Source organism: Antedon mediterranea, chromosome 3 (genome assembly GCF_964355755.1).
Source record: "Antedon mediterranea chromosome 3, ecAntMedi1.1, whole genome shotgun sequence".
NCBI lineage: Eukaryota > Metazoa > Echinodermata > Crinoidea > Comatulida > Antedonidae > Antedon > Antedon mediterranea.
The window spans coordinates 35,340,387-35,361,909 of record NC_092672.1 but is presented as its reverse complement, the minus strand read 5'-3'; the positions used below and the strand labels follow the sequence as shown (position 1 = coordinate 35,361,909).

The 21,523-nt window shown below is 33.1% G+C and overlaps 2 protein-coding genes and 1 long non-coding RNA gene across 4 annotated transcripts in view; 1 reads left to right on the top strand and 2 right to left on the bottom strand.

Moving 5' to 3' along the window:
- Positions 1-125: 125 nt before the first annotated feature.
- Positions 126-13,871, bottom strand: LOC140045379 (ubiquitin-protein ligase E3B-like). Its single transcript, XM_072090242.1, has 25 exons — positions 13,555-13,871; positions 13,033-13,153; positions 12,822-12,886; positions 12,604-12,687; positions 11,970-12,074; positions 11,554-11,653; positions 11,028-11,196; positions 10,812-10,917; positions 10,013-10,198; positions 9,091-9,203; positions 8,724-8,875; positions 8,460-8,615; positions 7,685-7,853; positions 7,059-7,177; positions 6,477-6,588; positions 6,045-6,144; positions 5,499-5,618; positions 4,874-5,050; positions 4,140-4,247; positions 3,811-3,948; positions 3,591-3,715; positions 3,005-3,187; positions 2,584-2,695; positions 1,582-1,674; positions 126-1,010 (listed from the first exon to the last, which is right to left on the bottom strand). The coding sequence occupies exons 1-25, from the start codon at positions 13,663-13,665 to the stop codon at positions 819-821; spliced, it is 3,216 nt and encodes a 1,071-aa protein (XP_071946343.1). The 5' UTR covers positions 13,666-13,871; the 3' UTR covers positions 126-818.
- The window catches only part of LOC140045380 (probable RNA-binding protein 19), a 10,197-nt gene continuing 2,469 nt past the window's right edge, over positions 13,796-21,523 (top strand). Inside the window, exons 1-21 of one of the 2 annotated variants that reach the window (XM_072090244.1) lie at positions 13,796-13,873; positions 14,118-14,300; positions 14,429-14,587; positions 14,951-14,995; positions 15,164-15,347; positions 15,564-15,676; positions 15,814-15,921; positions 16,143-16,229; positions 16,417-16,495; positions 16,800-16,871; positions 17,031-17,119; positions 17,289-17,327; positions 17,447-17,522; positions 17,891-18,021; positions 18,359-18,477; positions 18,866-18,962; positions 19,258-19,368; positions 19,576-19,776; positions 20,355-20,532; positions 21,141-21,232; positions 21,431-21,497. In XM_072090244.1, the coding sequence (XP_071946345.1) occupies positions 13,838-13,873; positions 14,118-14,300; positions 14,429-14,587; positions 14,951-14,995; positions 15,164-15,347; positions 15,564-15,676; positions 15,814-15,921; positions 16,143-16,229; positions 16,417-16,495; positions 16,800-16,871; positions 17,031-17,119; positions 17,289-17,327; positions 17,447-17,522; positions 17,891-18,021; positions 18,359-18,477; positions 18,866-18,962; positions 19,258-19,368; positions 19,576-19,776; positions 20,355-20,532; positions 21,141-21,232; positions 21,431-21,497 (2,266 nt within the window). In that variant the 5' untranslated portion in view covers positions 13,796-13,837. Of the gene's footprint in view, positions 13,874-14,117; positions 14,301-14,428; positions 14,588-14,950; positions 14,996-15,160; positions 15,348-15,563; positions 15,677-15,813; positions 15,922-16,142; positions 16,230-16,416; positions 16,496-16,799; positions 16,872-17,030; positions 17,120-17,288; positions 17,328-17,446; positions 17,523-17,890; positions 18,022-18,358; positions 18,478-18,865; positions 18,963-19,257; positions 19,369-19,575; positions 19,777-20,354; positions 20,533-21,140; positions 21,233-21,430; positions 21,498-21,523 lie in introns of both variants that reach the window. The other variant, XM_072090243.1, reaches the window with a different exon arrangement.
- Positions 19,685-21,523, bottom strand: part of LOC140045390 (uncharacterized) — a 16,772-nt gene continuing 14,933 nt past the window's right edge. Inside the window, exons 3-4 of the long non-coding RNA XR_011844579.1 lie at positions 20,376-20,463; positions 19,685-19,741 (exon numbers count right to left, since the gene is read on the bottom strand). This is a non-coding gene — a long non-coding RNA (uncharacterized lncRNA). The remainder of the gene's footprint in view (positions 19,742-20,375; positions 20,464-21,523) is intronic.

Sequence of the window (21,523 nt, the reverse complement as noted above, 5' to 3'; positions counted from 1 at the left end):
CACACGTGTATGAAAGGTCACCGAACTTTACTTTACGAAAAATACGCAGAGGAATGGCGCCCTCAAGTTGCATGTAAAATAAACTTTACTCACAAAAGGATTATAAAATAAAGACAGACACGTAATTGTTAGAAATTTTTTATTTATTCTCATGCAGAAAGTACCATATTATAGGCATCCCTTTTCTCTGTATATTAACATACACAATTGCACCATATTATATACAAATTTCTCTATCAATTTAGATCTATTATGTATATCAAGCCTTATAAAAACTATATTACATTTCCATTCAATATTTATTATAATAAAATAAGTATAGATAGTAAAACAAATATAGCTATTAGTAATAAAGATTCTCAATTTATTTCACGCACTCATTTCAAGCTCTTCTCCCAACCTATACATCATACCACTTAGTCCTTTGTAACTGAAATATTTCCATAATCTTTTATAATATTCATGGTTTTATATTAATACAATACTAAATATAATGCAGAATAGAAAGTAATCATGCGTTAGTGTGACTATTGAACAGTACATGTTACCTGTCTAAAGCACGAGCTACAAATAACAAAGTCCAAACAAATTCCATGACATATTGTGGGACACAAACGAACAATTTATATTCATCATGTATCTCTCTCGTTTACTAGCAGTGCGTGCACTAAATGAATTCCCTTGTAAAAAAATCCTTGTCAAATTCTCCCAATTTTGCTAATATGGTCTACATATTACATTCATTGTCCAACATAGTCATATATATATAAATGATAAAAATTTATATTGACACAATAATAAAGATCTCTTTCTCTGCCTCATGATAATTCAAAGCCAGTTCCGCTAGTGATGGCATACCGCAACTTGTCTTTCAGAGTACTTTTCTTTGAGTAGTTTGGTAGTTTAAGAAGGTTGAAGCACGTGGACGATGTAGGAAGACGCCCTACAGGATCTCGACGGTGAATACCGAGGAATCCACGTACCACACTACCTAAAGTGTCGCCCGTATCCTGTGGTAAACAGAAGTCAAACATAAATAATAATGAAATTGTCTTTATAACACCTAATAGAATGTTTCTAAGCACTTTACATACAAAAAAAAGAAAAATCCTAAGATAACAAAAAAAGAAGATGATGCAGAGAAACCATTTTCTTCAGCATTGCTAAACTTCAAAATGAGAGCTTGCCATAACAAAATTCAATGGGGCTCGAGTAAAAAAGGCATCTGTGCACAACAGTACTGTATATTAACTTAATTAAATTAAAAATCAAGTTGATGAAAACCTTAATTTTAGGCAGCCTTGTGTTGATAAATAAATGTATCACTGACAATACATGTTGTACAATATTAAGATAGGGAGTGTAGAACAGGAATAGCAGATTTAAATTTGATTATTAAATCATCCATATAAGTATAGCCATCCATATAAGTATAGCCATCCATATAAGTATAGCCATCCATATAAGTATAGGCATCCATATACAGGTACAATGGCATTGGTTCTTAGTAGAAATACAAACAAAAACATGGAAAGAGTGACATTAGGAACTAAAAACATCTAAATGTAAATTCTTATTTACCTGGTCATCACTAACTTCCACACATCTAATAGAGAACGGTGGCTGGAGGTGGATAAATCCTAATAATGGCGGCTTAGAACAACTGGTGACAAACTGAGTATAAACAAAAGACAAAGAAACATCAATAAAATAATGATTTTAAAGCCCCATTCCCTACGTTTTTTAGATCTAATTTAAGATCACAAACTATATTTAATGTAAAAATAATACTATATGGTCCTATTGCGATAACTTTTTTCGTCTTTAAACGGTTAAAAATGTGAAAAATAAATCGATTTTAATAATTATAGCGGCCCACTATAAATCCCAAAATGCATTGCGCGCGGATTGATATTGTTGTTTTTCACCTGTAATTCGGCCCACTTTTCGTGAAGCCAAAACAAATGGAAGACTCCTAACTTTTCAGCGAAAATACCGGGTTTTCCCCAATTTGTATCAACGGAGTCTGGCAAAAATAGAAAGACAATTAATGCAGCAACTATACAACGTCAGGCTAGGTATATAGCTAGCGTACGATGTTCGTACGTTACCGATGTTTACCAGCTAGGCCTACAAAACTAAGCCTAGCTAGGCTAGGCCTGAGACCGTCCACGAGAGGTCGATCGCCGCGAGCTACTTAGGTAGTGCATTGTTTCTCACTTTTTATCATAATTTACCATAAAACGTACATTTAAGACAAGGAATGACATGGTTTAATGTTTTTAAAGTGATATATATGTATTATTTTCCAAAAAACGTCCAAAATTGCAGGGAAGGGGTCTTTAAGCTTTTTTAAGTTTTTTCGACTTAAAAGCTTTGCTTATTTTGAGTTCCCTTTTCCACAACTTTTTGATGACATATTTGTACATATCCTTAGTTTTATGGAATAAATTGATTTTGATTGATTGATTGCTAAATAAAGTCATTTTCATTTCATTTAGAGGGCAGAATAGCTGGTTACTTCCTTTAATAGAAAACAGAAACCACCCATTAAGCATCTATAACAATATTTTGATGATATACCTTCAAGAAAAGAGCTCGTTCTTCCTTGTTGAAGTCCTTTTCAAGGATGTCCCACAACCAGACAACAACCTTGTGGCCACTATGGAATCCACCATAATACAGCACATGCTTTCTGTAAAATAAATAAAACAAGAACATTACAAACTTTACACAATTTGTCTGCAAAAACATTGGATTCAAGTGAACAAATTCAAAGCTCTGTCCACACTATCAAACTTTTCAAAAAAAGGTGATGTGCCCATATATGGATATGATGACATCATATCACTACCATATTTGGGCACATCACAATTTTGAAATCTTATTATAAACCAATTACTTGATTGCTGCTCAGTCATGCATTACTAATCAGTTTTCTATACTCCTACATCTTCTTACATAAGCATGCGAATACACTAATGTGAATTTCGCTTAAACTTACTTGAGATCTGATAGGTCAATTGCCACGTTGTCTCCCGATATCAATCTTTGAAGCTCCGGAGTAGTGAACCATGACAACCAATCAGGATTTACAACTGAGCAAAATCCCTTCTTAAACGCTGCCACCTGCTCTCGGATTTGACGACACATCTTGAAGTGCGCCATCATATGAATGTAGCGAATTCTAAAAATAATCAAGACAAAGGCAACGCAAGTAACTTCATATGTCAGATGTGTGTTTCACAGAATTTTTAATTCAATACTTTATGTTACAATGTTAACAACCTTGTGGAAGAACACCTTTCTGGTGAAGGAGTTTTTTCCACTGCAAAAATAAAGATTGTAATAGTATTATTATTATAACATACTGTAGGTTGTTAATTTTAATTTCCCTTGTTTTTCTAAATATACTTTCACTAAATTATCTAATAATACAGGTAACAGGCTACCGATATAGTGTGATACCATAACAAACCTGATTAAAGAGAGATTTTTTTAAATGGACAAACTCCACCATGGTCAGATGTCCAATATATTAGGACTTCCAGGTATGTACAATGGTGTTTAAAATCAGTTACTTGACTTACTTGTTTTCATTGGTTACTGCTATTGCTTTACCCCCTGGTATCAACTCATGGGTGATAATTTTGCCCATTAAATCCTCGTCGTACGAGAATACAAGGTCTAGGTCTGCTATGTCCTCATCATAATGCTAATAAAATAAAACAGATTTTTACATGAAAAATCAAAATAGAGCATTGAATGAATAAAATTATTAATTCTTATTGAGATGTTGTAATAACTTACTTTTAAAAATGACAGATTCTTGAACAGGTCCTTGTCCATCGAAGAAAGTTCATCAAGAGGACTGTAGAGGGCGCTGTGTTGATGGTCGACCATTTGACTCAAGAAAAAGGACGCAAATGGAACTTCTACTACTATCCCCTATGAAAAACATAAAACATGTAAATTATTTTTGCAAAGTAAACAAATAATGACTATTTTTGTTTTTCTGCAACCCGAAAGCCTGAAATATTTATCCCCCCGCGCCCCCTAATCTATAATGCTGGATCCTCCGCTGAATATCGTTTACTTTAGCAATATTTAATTGGTAGAACTATGACGGAGTTATTTACCTCATAAATGGCCTTAGCAAGCATTCTGCCAACAAATCTAAACAACTGCAGATGATTCTCATGAACAGAAGACGTCGGGCTTGGATACAACCTTTGATCTTCTGTGTGCTGTGAATAATGAAATAAAAAAGTTAAGCTCTGTCTACACTATCAAACTAGTTTGACAAAAAAAAGTGTTATGTACCTAAATATGGTAGTTGTATTACAAATATGGTAGTGATATGACATTATCATGTCCATATATGGGCATATCACATTTTTTGGTCACATAAAGTTTGATAGTGTAGACAGAGCTAAGCAAAAAGGATTTATAAACATTGTTTTTTATATAGTAGTTAAGAAAGGATTAAGACCACTTTACGCAGACGAGCGGTAACGGTAGGCGAAAAACTGCGTAACTTGTCCCACATAGAATTTTATCTATCTAACTGCCTGTCGGCTTGGCATGTGTGTAAATGATCATAAGGAATAACATAGACTCTATATTTGTATTACCGTTACCAATCATCTGTGTAAATTGGCCTTTATTGTGTAGGTGACCTAAAAGACTGAGACGTAATATTCTGTGGTCTTTTGAGAAACTCTAGGTCAATACTGGACAACCACAGGACAACACTAAAGCTTGGAAAAATCCAGGACAATGTTTGAAGGTCTGTAAACAACTTTTAAAAACTCAAAAACATAAGATTTATTATTTAGCTGCTGACAGCCTTAAGCTACTTTTAATAAACTACCTTAAAAAGATTCAGCTCAGGATCAAAGACTTTCTTGATAATCTCTTCCAGAAACTCTTTGAAGACGCCATCTTGGTCGATACCAGCTTCCTCAAGACCCTGACGATTCACAAACTTAATCCTAAGGGTTCCTTTCAAGGATTTTCCCTCCATCTGACTTATCGCATGATAACCATCCTAATAACAAAACAGTAATAACAATAATACAGCAATAATACTTACAAATATGTTATGGTACAATCTGACTATCTGAAGTGGCTTCCCTGTAAAGGGCAGATTTCTAAATATGGCTCTAACAATATTGACTCTTGGAAAATGAGAAACTCTCCCAAACCAGACATTTCTTGTTAAGTTCCAAATACTTTTTAAACATATTCTGGAACATATCAGTCCAGTCCAAGGGCGTCCTGTAAGTAGGAGGCTTTTCAGTATGGCCCTAACAATACCAAACTCCCTGAAAATGAGAAACTCTCCTAAAAGTAAATACTTTTATAAACATATTCTGGAAATCAGACATACCAGACCAGTCCAAGGCTGGTATTGAGAGCGTTGACTGTAGAGCATTGTTTTTCGTTTAAAAAAAAGAAAGGGAGAGGGAGTGTACATAATTCTACAGGCTACGTACCTCTACCAACTGGTTACGATGTATCGTAATCAGCGTTGAGTGTGGCATAATACCAGCTGTTTCTACTAAGCCCAACTCTTTTTTCTCGTCTCCAACCTTCTTATGGAATAATATGACACGCTGAAATAAAGAAAGGAAATGGAGTATTTTTTTCTTCTTTCTTTCTTTTATTTACTCAAAAAATAGTTATGCACATAAAATAAAACATAAATTTAAAGGCAAAATACTGAAAAAATGACAATGCTGTGGGTATCAGAGGATGGATCTCAATGGAGATACAAAATGACAATGCTGTGGGTATCAGTGGCTGGATCTCAATGGAGATACAAAATGACAATGCTGTGGGTATCAGAGGATGGATCTCAATGGAGATACAAAATAAAAATAAGCAAAAAGCTTAATCAGAACGATAAAGTAAAACAGCCAGAAAAATTAGCAGAGCTTTCGGACAACTAAAACATAATACATATCAAAAGAATTCTTCTCCAAAATATTAACAAATGTACACAAGTGATGTTTACATATTGCTAACCGCATGCAGCTTACCTCTATGTGTGGGATTATATGTGGAATAATTTGGAGAACACGTTTAGCCCGCTTACTTCCTCGTTCCAGCTCGTTTCTAAATAAGCTCATTTTCAAATCTCTGCTAATAAAAAAAGCTTATCAAATATCCGAAAAAAAAAAAAATTTTACCAACCAGAATTGTTTTGAAAAAAAATGTAGAAAGGTAGCAATATTGCTTAGGCTCTGTCTACACTATAAAACTAGTTTGACAAAAACAAGTGTGATGTGTGTGCCCAAATATGGTAATGATATGCTTAAATAAGGTAGTGATATGTCTATATATGGGCACATCACATTTGTTTTGTCACATACAGTTTGATAGTGTAGGAGTGGCAAAAGAGGCCAATAGCTTCTGTCACCAATTAGGCATGCCACTCCAAAACAAAAACATTGTACTATTTATGTACTAACTTGATAAGCCAATGATTGTCTGGTGCGAATGAGCGTCTAGCATCACGTTGATGCAATATCATCAGCAGTGGATGTGTGGACACAAACAGTGAATGCTGTCTGCTGTTGGAGTCTGAAACAACAAAAGCACACGGCTAAGTATTAAGCTTGGTTTCCACCAGGACGCAGCGCAACGACATGGATGCAACGCAAACGAGTTGACCAATCACATGCGACTGTTTGAATAATCTATCACTTGTGATTGGTCAAATCACTTTGCGTTGCGTTACATCCTTGCATTGTGTCTAGTAAGTGGAAACCAAGCTTTATTAGGTATTATGGTAAAATTCAGTATAGAAAAATGACCATTGATCATTAATAGATTAGAAATAATCCAACACATACATAAATAATAATATTAATATTAGCCCTTATTACACAATGATTCTAAGCGCTTCAAATTTTTTGTGATTTTTTTTATTAAACACGTATGGAAACATACTCCCATAATGCAGCTAGTAATCAGCACAAAGTTGTGTCTTGATCTAACCGGGTACCCATTTATACACCTGAGTGTAATACAATGATACAGCATCTACTCACCTATGTTATGTTCCCAGATCATCTTATAAACAAACATGTTGAGAAATGATGACATATTTATCAAATCATCTAATTTGAACGGTTTTTGATGTTCATAAAGTTCGACATCATCAAGAATTCTATAAAAAAAACACCAAAACATTACAACCAGACTAGAACACAGACAATCTTTCATCTCCCATGGCAGCATTTTTGTTCTTCTGCGAGACAAGAATCCACAACAGCTAGTTGTGGCATGTCAACACAGCTATATTTATCGTGTGTTTGTGGCATTATTATCTTAATAAATGTTTATAAACAAAAGAATTCAAAATAAATGTCTACTTATTCTTTATTAACAATCATAAAAAGAAACAACAACTACAAAGTAAGTGGCAGGAAACACAAAAGGGAACTAAATCCCTATGACAAGAGCCTGTGAATCCTCTTACCAAGTAGCACATAGAAATCAAATATAGCATTTTAATTAAAAAAAATATCAGAAAATATCAAAAAAAAAATAACAAAAACTCATTCATAAAAATACCAAAACAAGCAGCAATGAGAACAGGTAAAAACATTTTACTCCGAGAAGAAATTCATTTTGAATTTAAACAAAAATTGTAAAAAATTTTTAAAAAACTTACGTAATTAGATAACTTGAGCAATCGCAGAAGAACATTAATAAGGACAAGATTGGTTGCGATTCCACGCTTGAGTTGAGACTTTCTAGAAACAACTTAATACCGCTGTTAGGACCGAGTTCAGTGATGAAGTGCCAAAGGCTAGGTAACAGGTTGTCCATGTACGTTAATCCTAAAAAACAAACATTATTATTGGTTGCAGGTAATTATGAGGCCCAATTATGCTTTCTCACGCATGAAATCTAATTGAGAAGTATGGAGAAAGAAGACGGTCATAGACCTGCCAAATGGCAGAAGACAAGGTAGGTGGACTGCATGATTAAGTATGTTTGGTTGTGATTATTAGTCTCCGTGGTCTAGTGTCTAGTGGATAAAGTGCTTGTCTTGTGAGCAAGAGATCATGGGTTCGAAGGATCTTGAGATTCGTATCCTTTTTTGAAATATTATTACATATGGTTTTGATTACATTTTAATGTGCCTGAATAATAATAAATAATAATAATATCGAACACTTATAAAGCGCTCTTTATCGGAGTCTCACAGCGCAACATGAAAGGAATAACTATTGAAATAGGTGGGTTTTCAGGAGAGATTTTAATTGAAAAGGGTATAGAGTGTAACGGATTGAACAGAAAAGTTGGTTCCAGATCTCTGGCGCTTGAGCAAAGAAGCCCTTAGGCACGTAATTTAGGTTGGTTCTAGGTGGTCTTAACATAAGAGGATCTGTTCCAAAAAGAAGACCTCTGCGTAGTGAGACATATGGTTTAATAGAACATACCTGACAATATATTGGCCTTGATTTCAGTAAGCGTTGACATTGCCGTTTGGAACATGTCACAAACACCGCAAACTGTGACCACCTCAGGGGCATTTAGACTCTTAGTAGGACGAGAGGACAACTTTAAAGAAGTACGCTGGAGTTTCTTTAATAATCCTAAGCAAATAAAAAAACAGTTAATACCAAAAAGATCTTGTCAAAAGAGTTGTTTTAATCCATTGTGCGGTTTACAAGTCTTTGAAAAAATATGTGAGCCTCTCACACCTTTTGGTTGTTCTTTTTGTGCCATCTTCTCTTGTTCAGCAGCAGCAGATGCCTCAGCTGATTTCAACGCATCACCGAACAGCGCTTGAACTATGACATGACTCCACAGCTTGCTGAGTTGTTTTACCACATACTCCATTGATTCATGTAAGCTAAAAACATCAAGAAATATTCAAATAATGTTACAATAATAGAATTTAGTCATTTAAATTTGTTTGTAAATGATGTATAAAGCTCTGTCTACACTATCAAACTTTATGTGACAAATAAATGTGATGTGCCCATATATAAGCATATTACTACCATATTTGGGAACATCAAACTGATTTGATAGTGTACACAAAGCTTTACATATTCTTATTCATACCTGTGATCTATTGATTGTGAGAACCAGCCGAGCACTGGGTGCCATTGCGACGTATTTGACTTCTTTTTACCAACATAATTCTGACAATGCATCAACAAGCAATGTACAACTCTCTGTAAAAATAATAGCAATGATGATATTAACGACAATATCTTTATCTTCAGGAATAAAATATAGCAAGCCTGTTTCTTTTGGAACAAATTATTATAAAGCTCTGTCTACACTATAAAGTTTATGTGACAATAAAATGTGATGTGCCCATATATGAACATGATGATGTCATATCAACACCATATTTAAGCATAACACTATGTTCCAGGACGATTTGGCCCTGAGACGATTCGGCCCGGGACTATTCGGCCCGCTTTTGGTGGGACGATCCGGCCCACTTTTGGGCCGTAACATCCCACTTTGTGGGCCGAAACGTCTCACTTTAGACCAAATTTATATTCATTTTTTTTGGTATTTATCAAGTTTTTAAAGGTGTTTAACAATCCATATTTTATTGATATTGACAATGTTGATATAATATATATAATAAATTACTAAAAAAACGTAATTTTATATTCAATTTATTACTTCGAAAACCTTGTTTATTTCGTGACTAAAAAATGATCATTTTCGACAATGTTTTCAAAATATTTGCTTTATTGCATCTTTATTCCTAGTAGTACTACCCCATAGTCTCTCTGAAAATAAAGTTTGGGGAAAAAACTTATTTTATGCTTGTAATATGCATATCAAAGCCGATAAATTTAAGTGTGCCGAATCGTCCCAGGGCTGAATCGTCCCTTTACCATATCACTACCATATTTGGGAACATCACACTTTGGAAAACTAGTTTGATAGTGTAGACAGAGCTTTACAGATAAAATAAATGGTTTGACAACTTTGTACAAGTACTAGCACTATGACAACTTACCGTAAAACAAGCAACGTTAGTAGCCAGCTTATCTTGTTCTATATATCCTAAGTAGACGATGTTTGCGAGAAGACAGAGGGCGTAGTTCCCTTCCAATGAGTTAAAGATAATTCGTGTGTTCTGGTCTAAGCTTAAATAATCCAATATATGCTTAAACATGTTTCCTGTTTGCAGAATTGTTATGCTCTGGAAAAAGAGAAAGATTAAGAATATTTAAAACACATAATCAGATCGAGTTTAATGAGTGGGCTTATATTTGAGGACCAGCATGAAACATCTTGTATCAAGATTATTCCAAATTTATAGATGGGTTTATTTTTGAGTAAATACAACTAATAAAACAACCAAATAAACAAGACCTCTGCTGAGATTAAGGTTTCTTAACAAAATGTTGAACATGTACTGTATTGTTGTCCCCCAAAATCATCAAAAATAGATTTTTTTTTTATTTATAAAATCAGACTTTTAATAGCCTATTTTGATTTCACTTATAAAAAGACAAAATAAACAGTTAAATTTAACCAAAATACATTGTCTGACAATTTGAATATTTGTTTGCTTTAAATTACAGTTTTTTTGACGATCACATTTTTAGTCAAAGTGAATAACTATTATTTTTTATTTAGTTATTTATTTAGGATCCAAAAGTTTATAAAGAAAAACACCAATGCAATACAGGATCACCATAAAATATACATAAAAAAGAACAAGGAAATATGTGACATTAAAATGGCATACCGGTATTTTTTAAAAATTGTAAAAATTATTTATCGTTAATAAAAAATGAATTTGTACTCACCTCTTTACTTGTTGTTTGAAGGTGAAAAATAACCCCAGGTACTGACATTATATAGAGTATAAATAGTGACATCAAATTATCTGAACATTTAGTGATTACAACAGGTCTGAAAATCAATCATCAATCGATAATTAATCGGTCAATTTTTTGCTACTTGTTCTACTTTTAGATGACCTATGAATAAAGGTCAATAAAGGTCAAGAAACATTAATTTACCTGATGGAAAGAGTGAATATAGCTGAGAGAGCTGCATGTGTGAATGCTGGTTTCTTTCTTGCTAAGCCTTTTAACAATAGACATTGTAGCATAGGGTAGAACCCTTTGCTGTTCAGATGCCCTATGATGTTAGCACAAAGCTGGTTCATACTGGTCCTTAACGCTTCCCCTGTTATATAAACAAAAAGACAAAACTTTCAACCAAAAAGGTTTCTGACAAAATTACAGAATGAAAATGTTTTCAAAACCAATGTAAAGGAGGGCACTGTTTTAAATAAGTCTTACACTATGACACTTTATGTGACAAAAAAAGTGATGTGCTCATCATTACCATATTTATGCAAAAAAAACAAAGAAAACAAAATATTTAAGCAGATCACTACCATATTTGGGCAAATCACACTTTGTTTGTCAAACTAATTTGATAGTGTAGACGGTACTAGAATGGAACCTTGGGCATTTGGATCGAAAGGTATAATACAGTATAATATTTTGCATAAAAGAGTTTGATATTCTTGCAACTTACCTCCAGTCATTTTCAATATCTTCCATGATGAAGCGTCTGTGAACGTGATGAGCAAACGAAGATAAATGCTCATTATCTTACAATCTGTTGGCGAATCTGGCTGGAAAATGTAAAATAACAAATAATGAAATAACAACCTTGTAAGGCTAAAAAGCAAAAGCATTTTATTTTGTAATTTTGAAGTTGAATATTGTAATTATTATTTTTCCTTTTACATTTTTAACAATAAGGAGATGTAAACAATTGTATATGCTTGAATTTACTGACTGATTGATATTAAACCGTAAAAGAGCTGATAAAAAATGTTTTGTCTTACAAAATTTTAAAACATTCCTAAGGTCTTCTCTACATGTTTTCTCTTGCATGAGGTTAAAACATACTAGCATTGAATGTTGTGATATCATGTTTTTACTTACCTTAAGTTTCTTCAAATATAAGCAACACTGCCACAGTATGCTTTTAACTTGTTGTATCCATGACAACACATGTTGTTTGGATAATGCTAGCGACACATACCAGTACTAAAGTAAAAACAAAAAACAACAAAATGGTCATTAAACCACAAAAAAAAAATGATATTAAAATGTGTGTGCTGATCTGGTAGGCTGCCATATCCAAAGTTTCTCAGTTTCCAGTTAAGCTTGAGGACCAAAAATAATACATTTAAGTGTAATTATAATTTGAATGTTTAAACTAGTATACTGTAGGATAATGGCACGTCCAGAATTAATATAAATATGATGGTTAGTGAGTGACTGGCTCATCTCACATTTGAGATTTCAAAAGTATTCAAATTTAAAAGTAACTTTGTCTTTAACTAGCTTTGGGACTTAGGTTAGCTTATGTTGACAAGGAACTGAAATAAAGTCAATTCATTGTTCACACCTCAAAGTAATGGTAAATACGAGCAGTTGAGTTGCATTAAGTTGAATACTTTTCCAGAACTAAATACAACTGAAAACCTTTATTTGCATTGGTTCAGATTTAACACAATAAACTAATCAGAATTTTGTGTTATTATTTGGAAAGGATGACGAGTTTGATACTAACTTTTGCATTTGCAACGACATCATTCCCCATGCTTTCACCGTACATCATACAAGCATTGATGTAGCTACACATCGCCTCAAATCTCTGTTGACAAACAAGATTCATTTGGTCAAAAGGTGTCGAGCCTTTGTCCCATGGTTCCAAACTAATAAAATATTATTCCAGATCTATCAAAATCATTTATTTAATGTCAGTAAAAACTATATTTTATACTTTACATGTTTATCTTCATTTGATTTAAAAACATGCCAAAATTTCTTGATGGCTGAAAATGTTTCCACAGCTAAGGAAAAAAAGAACAAATGTATTTGTGATATAATTTATAAATATTTAGCGACAGTGCCATGTTCGATCCTTAATTATGAATTAATATCCAAACTATTGTATAATGTACATGAAAAGAGACCCAACAATAATTATAATTTTAACCTGTGTAAAATTGAGGCTTGGTTTTAGGTTGACCATTTGAAAATGGAGCAATAATTCTATCGATATCTTTTAAAAGATCTTTTCTAAATCTTCTTCTGCAGATGAATCCTCTCACAACTGCCTGCAAAGATAATAAGAATGAGTTAGTTTAAAGTGATACGGGCCTAGATAATTATTGTGTAGTAAAATCTTATTTCCATAGAGTAAATTTACTCCATGATATTTCGCTTCATTCATGAAATTGAAAAGGACATCCTAAAAACTGTAAATAAAATTGGGGCATACAAATAGAGGCTTGTAATAATGTTCATGCCAATGCGCAACTATATATTGTACATATACTGAGCACAACTGCATTAACAGGCTAGACAACTTTCTTCTAGGCTAAGCCTAAATTTCCAAGCATAGGAGTAACATGACCCCCGGTATAAAACAAGCAAAGCAGGACAATCTTTAATTTTAAATAAATAACCAGCGTCAGGCCTAGTAGTAGCCTAGCCTAGCCTAGCCTTAAAAGCCTACCTGAATCAGAACAGCTGCATTTTCACGAGACCTATTCTGAGCTCGTTCATCACGAGCTGCTCTTGCTTTCTCAAGAGCAGATAGTTTGTTTAAATCTGTTTTACTAAACATGATGAAACTAAATTTTGTTTTAAAGAATCATAACACTTTTTTCTCCCATTATTATTTTTTTGTTTTGTCTGGTCTAGCGCCCCCTAAGCTTAATACTACTTCCGTCGTCAGCTACTTTTCCTGTGGCGATTTCCATGTGTCAACAACTGAGCCACATGTGAGCAGTAAAATCATGTCTCGTATAGTCGTTAAGAATTTGCCAAAAAGGGTTTGTATTCTTTTATTATTGAACTAGAATATTATTGATAACTTTGACTTCATTTAATATGTTTATAATGACTTAAAACATGCCAATTTTACCTATGTAGGCTAGGCCCGTCGGAGGTGTAGATTTGTGTTCGTATTCACCAGTTTAGAGTCATCCTCCTTCCTTCTTGATAGAAGGAGAGTATGATCTGACAGGCCTAGCCTAAAAAATGTTGATTGGGTTCATTTATTTGTTTCTTGTTTAGATAAAAGAAGACAAAATAAAAGATACTTTTGGTAAAATTGGTGAAATTACAGACTTGCAGTTGAAATACACAAAATCTGGAAAATTCCGTCAATTTGCATTTGTCGGCTACAGAAGCAACGCAGAGGCGGAGAAAGCTGTAAACTTCTTCAACAAGACATTTCTGGATTCATCACGATTACAGGTTAGATTATCGTTTCATCATTATGTTGAAACTGTAACCTAAAAAAACATTCAATCTCCGTAATAAAGTTCCGTAATTCAATTATTGTACATATTTATGCTAATATATTTTCTCACCCTCATTTTTAGGTTGAAATATGTAAATCAATTGGTGACCCAAATGCAGAGAGACCATGGAGCAAGTACTCAAGTGAGAGTTCAGCATACAAAGCGAGGCATAACAAACATGAAAAACACAAATTGGAAAATGAAGAAAAAGAAAAGAAAGAAAAAGAAAAGAAAGAAAAAGTAAATTAACAGTTACAAATAAATATTTGAAATATAATATTGTGCATATTTATTTATTTAATTAAAAACACATTTAGACAGGATTAAAAACATATAAGGTATAGATATTGCACCTGTTTTACATATGGTCCTGTTATACCGTTGTAATTTCATTTCATTTATTTTTTCTCGGATATTAAAAAAACAACAATCAATAGAGAGAGACAGGATTCCCAAAAGCAAACTGAATCAAACTATCAAGTGGGTCTTCAAAGAAAAACATAATCATCCAATATAAAACACTCATTACTATACATTTACTCTGTATAAATAAATATAGCATTTTTAACAATTATCATTTTGCTAATTCATTTACCTTTTCAGGCTAAAAAGAATAAAGGAGATACCCTAGAAACTGAGGAGAATGAGGTTAGTTTTATTTATAAATGGTACCATATATGTATATGTATGTTTTGAACTTTATTGCATTAATTAATAATATTCAGGCGGGGATTAAACAGGCCTGTGGCTTAAATATTGAATAAAACTTATTTATGAGTCATTAATTTTAAGGTATTTTTTACTTTATTTCAGGAGAAGACAGATGTAGAGCTAGAAGAGTTTCTTGCATTGCATCAGAAAGGTAATAAATCTCGTGTCTGGGGTAATGATTTGGTAGCAGGGGTGAAAGAAAGTGACCCAGGTCATGAGAAAAAGACGAGGAGGCCGCCACCGACGAAAGAAAGTGAAGAAGAAGGAGACTCAGATGAGCAAACAAGTGGTAAATATTATTTTTAATTGGTAACATCAATATGTATATATTTCACTACCATATTTGGGCATATCACTACCATATTTGAGAACACGTTTTTGTCACACAACGTTTGATAGTGTAGACAAAGCTTTAGACAAGTCCTATTTGTGAGTTATTATCTTGTTGATAACACATTTATTTCATTTCTGTATTTGACAAAAGCTAATTGTTTTCTCTCTATAGAAAGTGAAGATGATGATCCTGTAGAGGTGATGGAACAGCCTGAAGTAAACACTGTAGATGAAACTAAAGAAAAAAGTAAAACAGCCAATAAAAAGGGCTTATCTGATCTAGATGTAAGTTACAATACACTCACCCAATAGTATTTATTACTAACATTTTTATTACAAAACAAATGTCAAATATATATATATTCTAAACTGAGAGCTTACTATATACTATATTAAATATTGTTTTGCTTTTTTTTACGAAGTATCTTAAAAGTAAGGTTAAACAGACCTCGCAAAGTTCTTCAGAAGATTCTGAAAGTGAAGATGAGGAGAAAACAAAGGTTACTAAGCAACAGAAAACAAATAAAAAGGTGAGAGAAACACAAAAATATAACTTATTATTATTTTAAAACTAACCCAACAACCCAAACTTTAAACAAAACTTGGTATTGTATATTTGCACATATTGTTGAGAATGCTAGGAACAAAGCCTGACTTGAACCCAGAACTCTTAAATTAATAGATTAAAACACAAAGCTACAATGCCACTATTGGTAAAATGTATTACCTGTAATACACTTTCATCTTACAGGTTCCAAAGAAATCAGAAGAGACGTCAGAACCAACCGGCGAAGTATTTACCATCAAAATGCGTGGAGTACCGTTTAGTGCTAAAGATGTAGGCTACTCAAATTTAAAACCATCATTGACATAATTATTTATAAAATATCTGGATAAAATGTTTTTTGAGACATTATGTTTTAAATGATTTGTTTCCATATTTTAGGATACTGACATTTCAATTTTAAACTATCGTTGACATAATGTTTTATAAAATATTGATATTTCTTGGGTTTTTTTTCCAGAAAGACATAAAGACATTCTTTGCACCTTTGAAAGTAACAGAAGTAAGAATGCCTAAGAATAATAAAGGGCAAAAAACAGGTAACACACTGAATGACGAGAGTGTAAAGCTCTATCTACACTATCAAACTTTATGTGACAAAAAAATGTGATGTGACACGACGATGTCATATCACCACCATATTTGGGCATATCACCACCATATTTGTGCACATCACATTTTTGTTGTCAAACTAGTTTGATAGTGTAGACAGGGCAATGCTCCAGATTCAACATGTAGGCATAAGTTTTCCAGTCTCCTGGAACTTCCTTGAATTGTCCTGGAATTTCCTGAATTGTCCTGGAATTTCCCAAATTTGCGTTGATCGTATCTTTTTACCAATAGGCACAGTGTTTGTAGATTTGACGTCTAAAGCCGATTTGGATGAAGCTATGAAGAGACACAAAGATTACATGGGTTAGTTGGTTCATTTAATTTATAAAACAATTATCTTATATATGTACCAATTGTCATTCAGTGTTTTGAGATGAAAATAAATATGTACTGTATATACTCATTTATTTAATTTTACACTAAATTAAAGATTCACCAACACATTTTACATACCTCTTTCAGGTACAAGGTATATTGAGTTGATGGTGGATGACAAGAATAACACATCCACGTTTAATTTACCGCGTCAGGAGCCAGCATGGGCAAAGAAGGTGTGTGTGTGTGTGTTATCAATCTTTAAACGACTAGGTTCACGTATGACTACCTGTTTCACCATTAATACAGATTTGTGTCAACAAATTATAATTCATGTGTTTGTTTTGTACCATACTTAAAACAAATAAATAACTACAATTTAAAACGTTGTTTTGACATTTGCAGGCGGCTGAGTTAGAAGAACATGGAGAAACCATTGCAGAGGTAAAATGTATAATCTTTTACATTGGTTCCTAGAAAATATAGATATTAATATTATTAATGCAGTATAGGATTTATGTGAGAAAAATATGAACATAGTTGAACATAGTTTTTTTTTACAGACTGGACGTCTATTTCTTAGAAACCTGGCTTACATTTGCAAAGAAGAGGATCTTGAGGAATTATTTAGTAAATATGGTAAGATTATAATTACACATAAAGTGATAAATATTACACGAAATCACAACAGAACAAATAATCTTTGTACCGTTTTAGCTCTGTAATATAAATTTTCTCTATATACTTAATTGTTTTATCATATTTAGATTTCAACACAGTATCAAAACATTTCCTATAATCTTTTAACCTCAGACTGTGTAATTTTTAAATACCCATTGTTTATCATATGTCCAATAAAAGTGGGTTGTCCCCACAAAAGAGAGAAAAAAATCTTTTGTTAATTGTATTTCAAATGTTTGTATTATTTACAGAATATTAAGGAGCGTGTAGTGCATAGAAGATTAAGTTTAACTTACTAATGTCCTACTACTATTCAATTCTTATAGGTCCCTTAACAGAGGTCAACTTACCGATTGACACCTTAACTAAGAAGGTCAAAGGTTTTGCCTTCATCACATTCATGATGCCAGAACATGCAGTCACGGCTTACACTGAACTAGATGGTTCAATATTTATGGTAATAACATTTTCTTAATTAACTGCAAAACTAGGGTAACTTTTTTTAATACCATGGTCCTGATTCAGATTGTAGAGACTCAAGCTGAAAGTATAAAGCAATGTCTACACTATCAAACTTTATGTGAAAAAAAAAACGTGATGTGCCCATATATGGACATGATGATTTTAAGCATCCTATTTGGCCACATCACTCTTTTTTGTCAAACTAGTTTGAAAGTGTAGACAGACTTAGATTATACTATACAGCTTACAATTTAGAAAAATGTGAAGTGGCCAGCTTACTACTTTTTACTACAACTGCAAAATATAAATTATTATTTTTTCATTTATTTTAGGGAAGGTTATTACACATTTTACCGGGGCAAGAGAAGAAAACGGAGGACGATAGTTTCTCAAACGAGGGGTCATCGTATAAGAAGAAGAAAGCAGTGCAACAGAAGGCGTCCAGTGGAAGGTGCGTTTACTATGTATATTCCTTTGTTCATATACTAATTGATATGCTAATTTAGTGTCCAAGTTTATGTATGTGGGTTGCATTTAATTGGTTTTAGTATTACAGTTTATTTTTAATTTGGTTTTATCGAACTTCCGTTTTATCTGAGTATTATCTGTTTTAATCTAGTCTATCTTTATACTCATATATTTTTATATTGTATGTTTAATTGTTTTAAGGATGCACCATTATTATGTGTGCCGCTGTTCAAAAAGCGTTTTCCAAATAAATTATTATTATTATTATTATTATTATGTGTTGGCTTTAATCTACAAGCTAAATATAATATATAATATATATATTATATTTGAATATTTGTACTGATATGTATTTCTGTATATTGGTTTAGTTCACATAATTGGAATAGTTTATTCATTGGATCAAATGCAGTGGCTGATGCAATGGCAGCTAAATACAAAACAACAAAAAGTGATGTACTCGATCCTGTAAGTTAAATATAAATATTACATATATTTTAGTCTACTTCAGCATAGCATGTTATTATTACACTGAAACGGGGGTCACAACTTCAATGAACTTACTGTGACCTCCATCCATTGTATTCTTATATTAAGTTATCTGGTTTTTTTTTATTCATTTTAAGAGTGTAAAATAAATTAAACATCTTTTATGATATATGAATATGGGGATCTATATAGAAGCAAGATCCAGTATCTTGCCTCTACTCTCTTTCTATAAGAAACGATTAAAACTATACTTATAAAACTTTTTTTTGCACAGGAATCGAAAAAAAGTTTAGCTGTCCGGATGGCACTAGGTGAAACACAAATTGTGGCAGAGACGAGGCAATTTTTACTGGATAATGGGGTAGCGCTTGATTCATTTAGTCAGGTAATTTTGTGTTTTTCAATTGAAAATTTACCTCAACAAACTTATAAATATTATAATATTTTTGGGTGTTTTTTTTTTTTTGGAAACAACACCTTTATATCGCTGGTACACGTGTACAAAACAAAACTTAAAAATGAAAATATATATACCGTTGTGTGATCTTTAGTCTCTACATAACAATGTTGATTAATTTTTTGGTATTTGTAGCCGGCTGCAGCTCGGAGTAAATCAATTATTCTTGTGAAGAATCTCCCAGCTGGTACTAGTTCAGAAGAAATCAAAGACGTCTTTGAGAAGTTTGGAGAGCTTGGTAGATTGGTGCTGCCTCCAGCAGGTGTCTCTGCCATCGTGGAGTTCCTTCACACACAGGAAGCTAGAAAAGCATTCTATAGTTTAGCATACACAAAGGTTAACAAAAGAATTATTTCATTAAGGCTCTGTCTACACTATCAAACTTTATGTGACAAAAAAGTGTGATGTGCCCAAATATGGTAGTTATATGCTTAAATATGGTTGTAATATGACATCATCATGTCTATATATGGGCACATTTTTTGTCACATAAAGTTTGATAGTGTAGACAGAGCTTTAGACTTTTTTAATAATTTAATACACGCAAGTATGGGTTACTTAATATAAGAAAGAGTTGGTATGTTTTTTATATTGGAACACATTGGGTATCATAGGTATCAAAATAACTGGAATTGTATGCCAGGGAAGGTTTTAAACTGCATTTTTAAACTGCCCTGGAATCAAGGGAGGATCCAGCATTATAAATTAGGGGGGGGGGGGGGGGGGGGGGCTAAATATTTCATAAATGATAAAAACGATCAGTTGGGTTGCAGAAAAAAAAATAGTCATTATTTTATTTGAAAAAGAAAGCCTGTTTAGCCCCACCTAAATCCGAGCCTGGGAATGGGTATCTTCGCTAGGAAAGCATGGTAAAATAGAATCTGATATGAGATAACATGTTGATAACTTAATAGTTTCAGCATGTCCCTCTGTACCTTGAATGGGCACCAGTAGGTGTGTTCACCTCCCAGACATCAACAAAAGACAAGACTGAACAAGATGATGAGCAGGAGGAGAAAGAATCTGAAAAAGAGGAGGAAGTAGAGGGTGAAAAAGTAAAGAAAGCTGTAGAAGAAACAGTAGAAGATAAAGGTAATAAGGAGGTTTCGCAACCTTACGAATACGATAACGAAAACGGATACGTCATACATTTGTGAAACTTTTGAGCTGATGCCCATTTCATATTCATAAAGCGTATTCGTGTTGATGACGAATATCACCAGTCATATTCGTAACTACAAAACGAGTATAGTTTTTGATCTATTTTGTACATTTTGCATTTGAATCAGGAATGATTCATGATTATAATATAATTATAGATTTATTGAAAGTAATTTACTAAAGTAATTTACTAAAATTCCAAGTCAATTTTGATAAATAGCAGTTTTTAAAGTCCTCACTCGCTTTGATGTTACGCTAGGCCGGCCTAGGCAGCCAAGCACCAAGCAACACGTACTACCTGCGCTTCGCTCAAATTTACCGCAGTCATATTTTGGACGCGCCTCAATATTTTGTTGATTTTTTTATGGCTTACGAAAACGAATACGTGTGCGTGACGTGACCTCTCTATTATGTTTTACAACATACAATAGAACCCCTACCTCTATTAAGGGGCCACTTTGTTGGGTCACAAAGGTGTCCCATAATACAGGTTAATTCATCCACACCACACTCATTCTTTTTAACCATTTTATACTTAGAGTCGGAAGAATCGGAGGAGGAGCCTGAAGCCGACACAACTGTTTTTGTTAAGAATCTGAATTTTGAAACGACAGACGACACTCTTTTAAAGGTAAAGGGTTTGACCCAAAGGTCAACCAGTGAAGGAGGTTCACAATGAAAAACAATGCACATTATTAAACAATTTTTCCAATTTTAATTTCCTTACAAAGACCCGAAATTGTCTCAACAAAAAACATGGATGTTTCTGTTTCCAAATACAATATTTTTACTTAATTTATTTAATGTTTTTTTTAAAATATTTCTTTAGGTATTTTCTGAATGTGGTGCGGTAAGTGTTGCAACAGTTTCCAAGAAGAAAGACATGAGAAATCCAGGTAACTATTTTATTTTACAATTACTT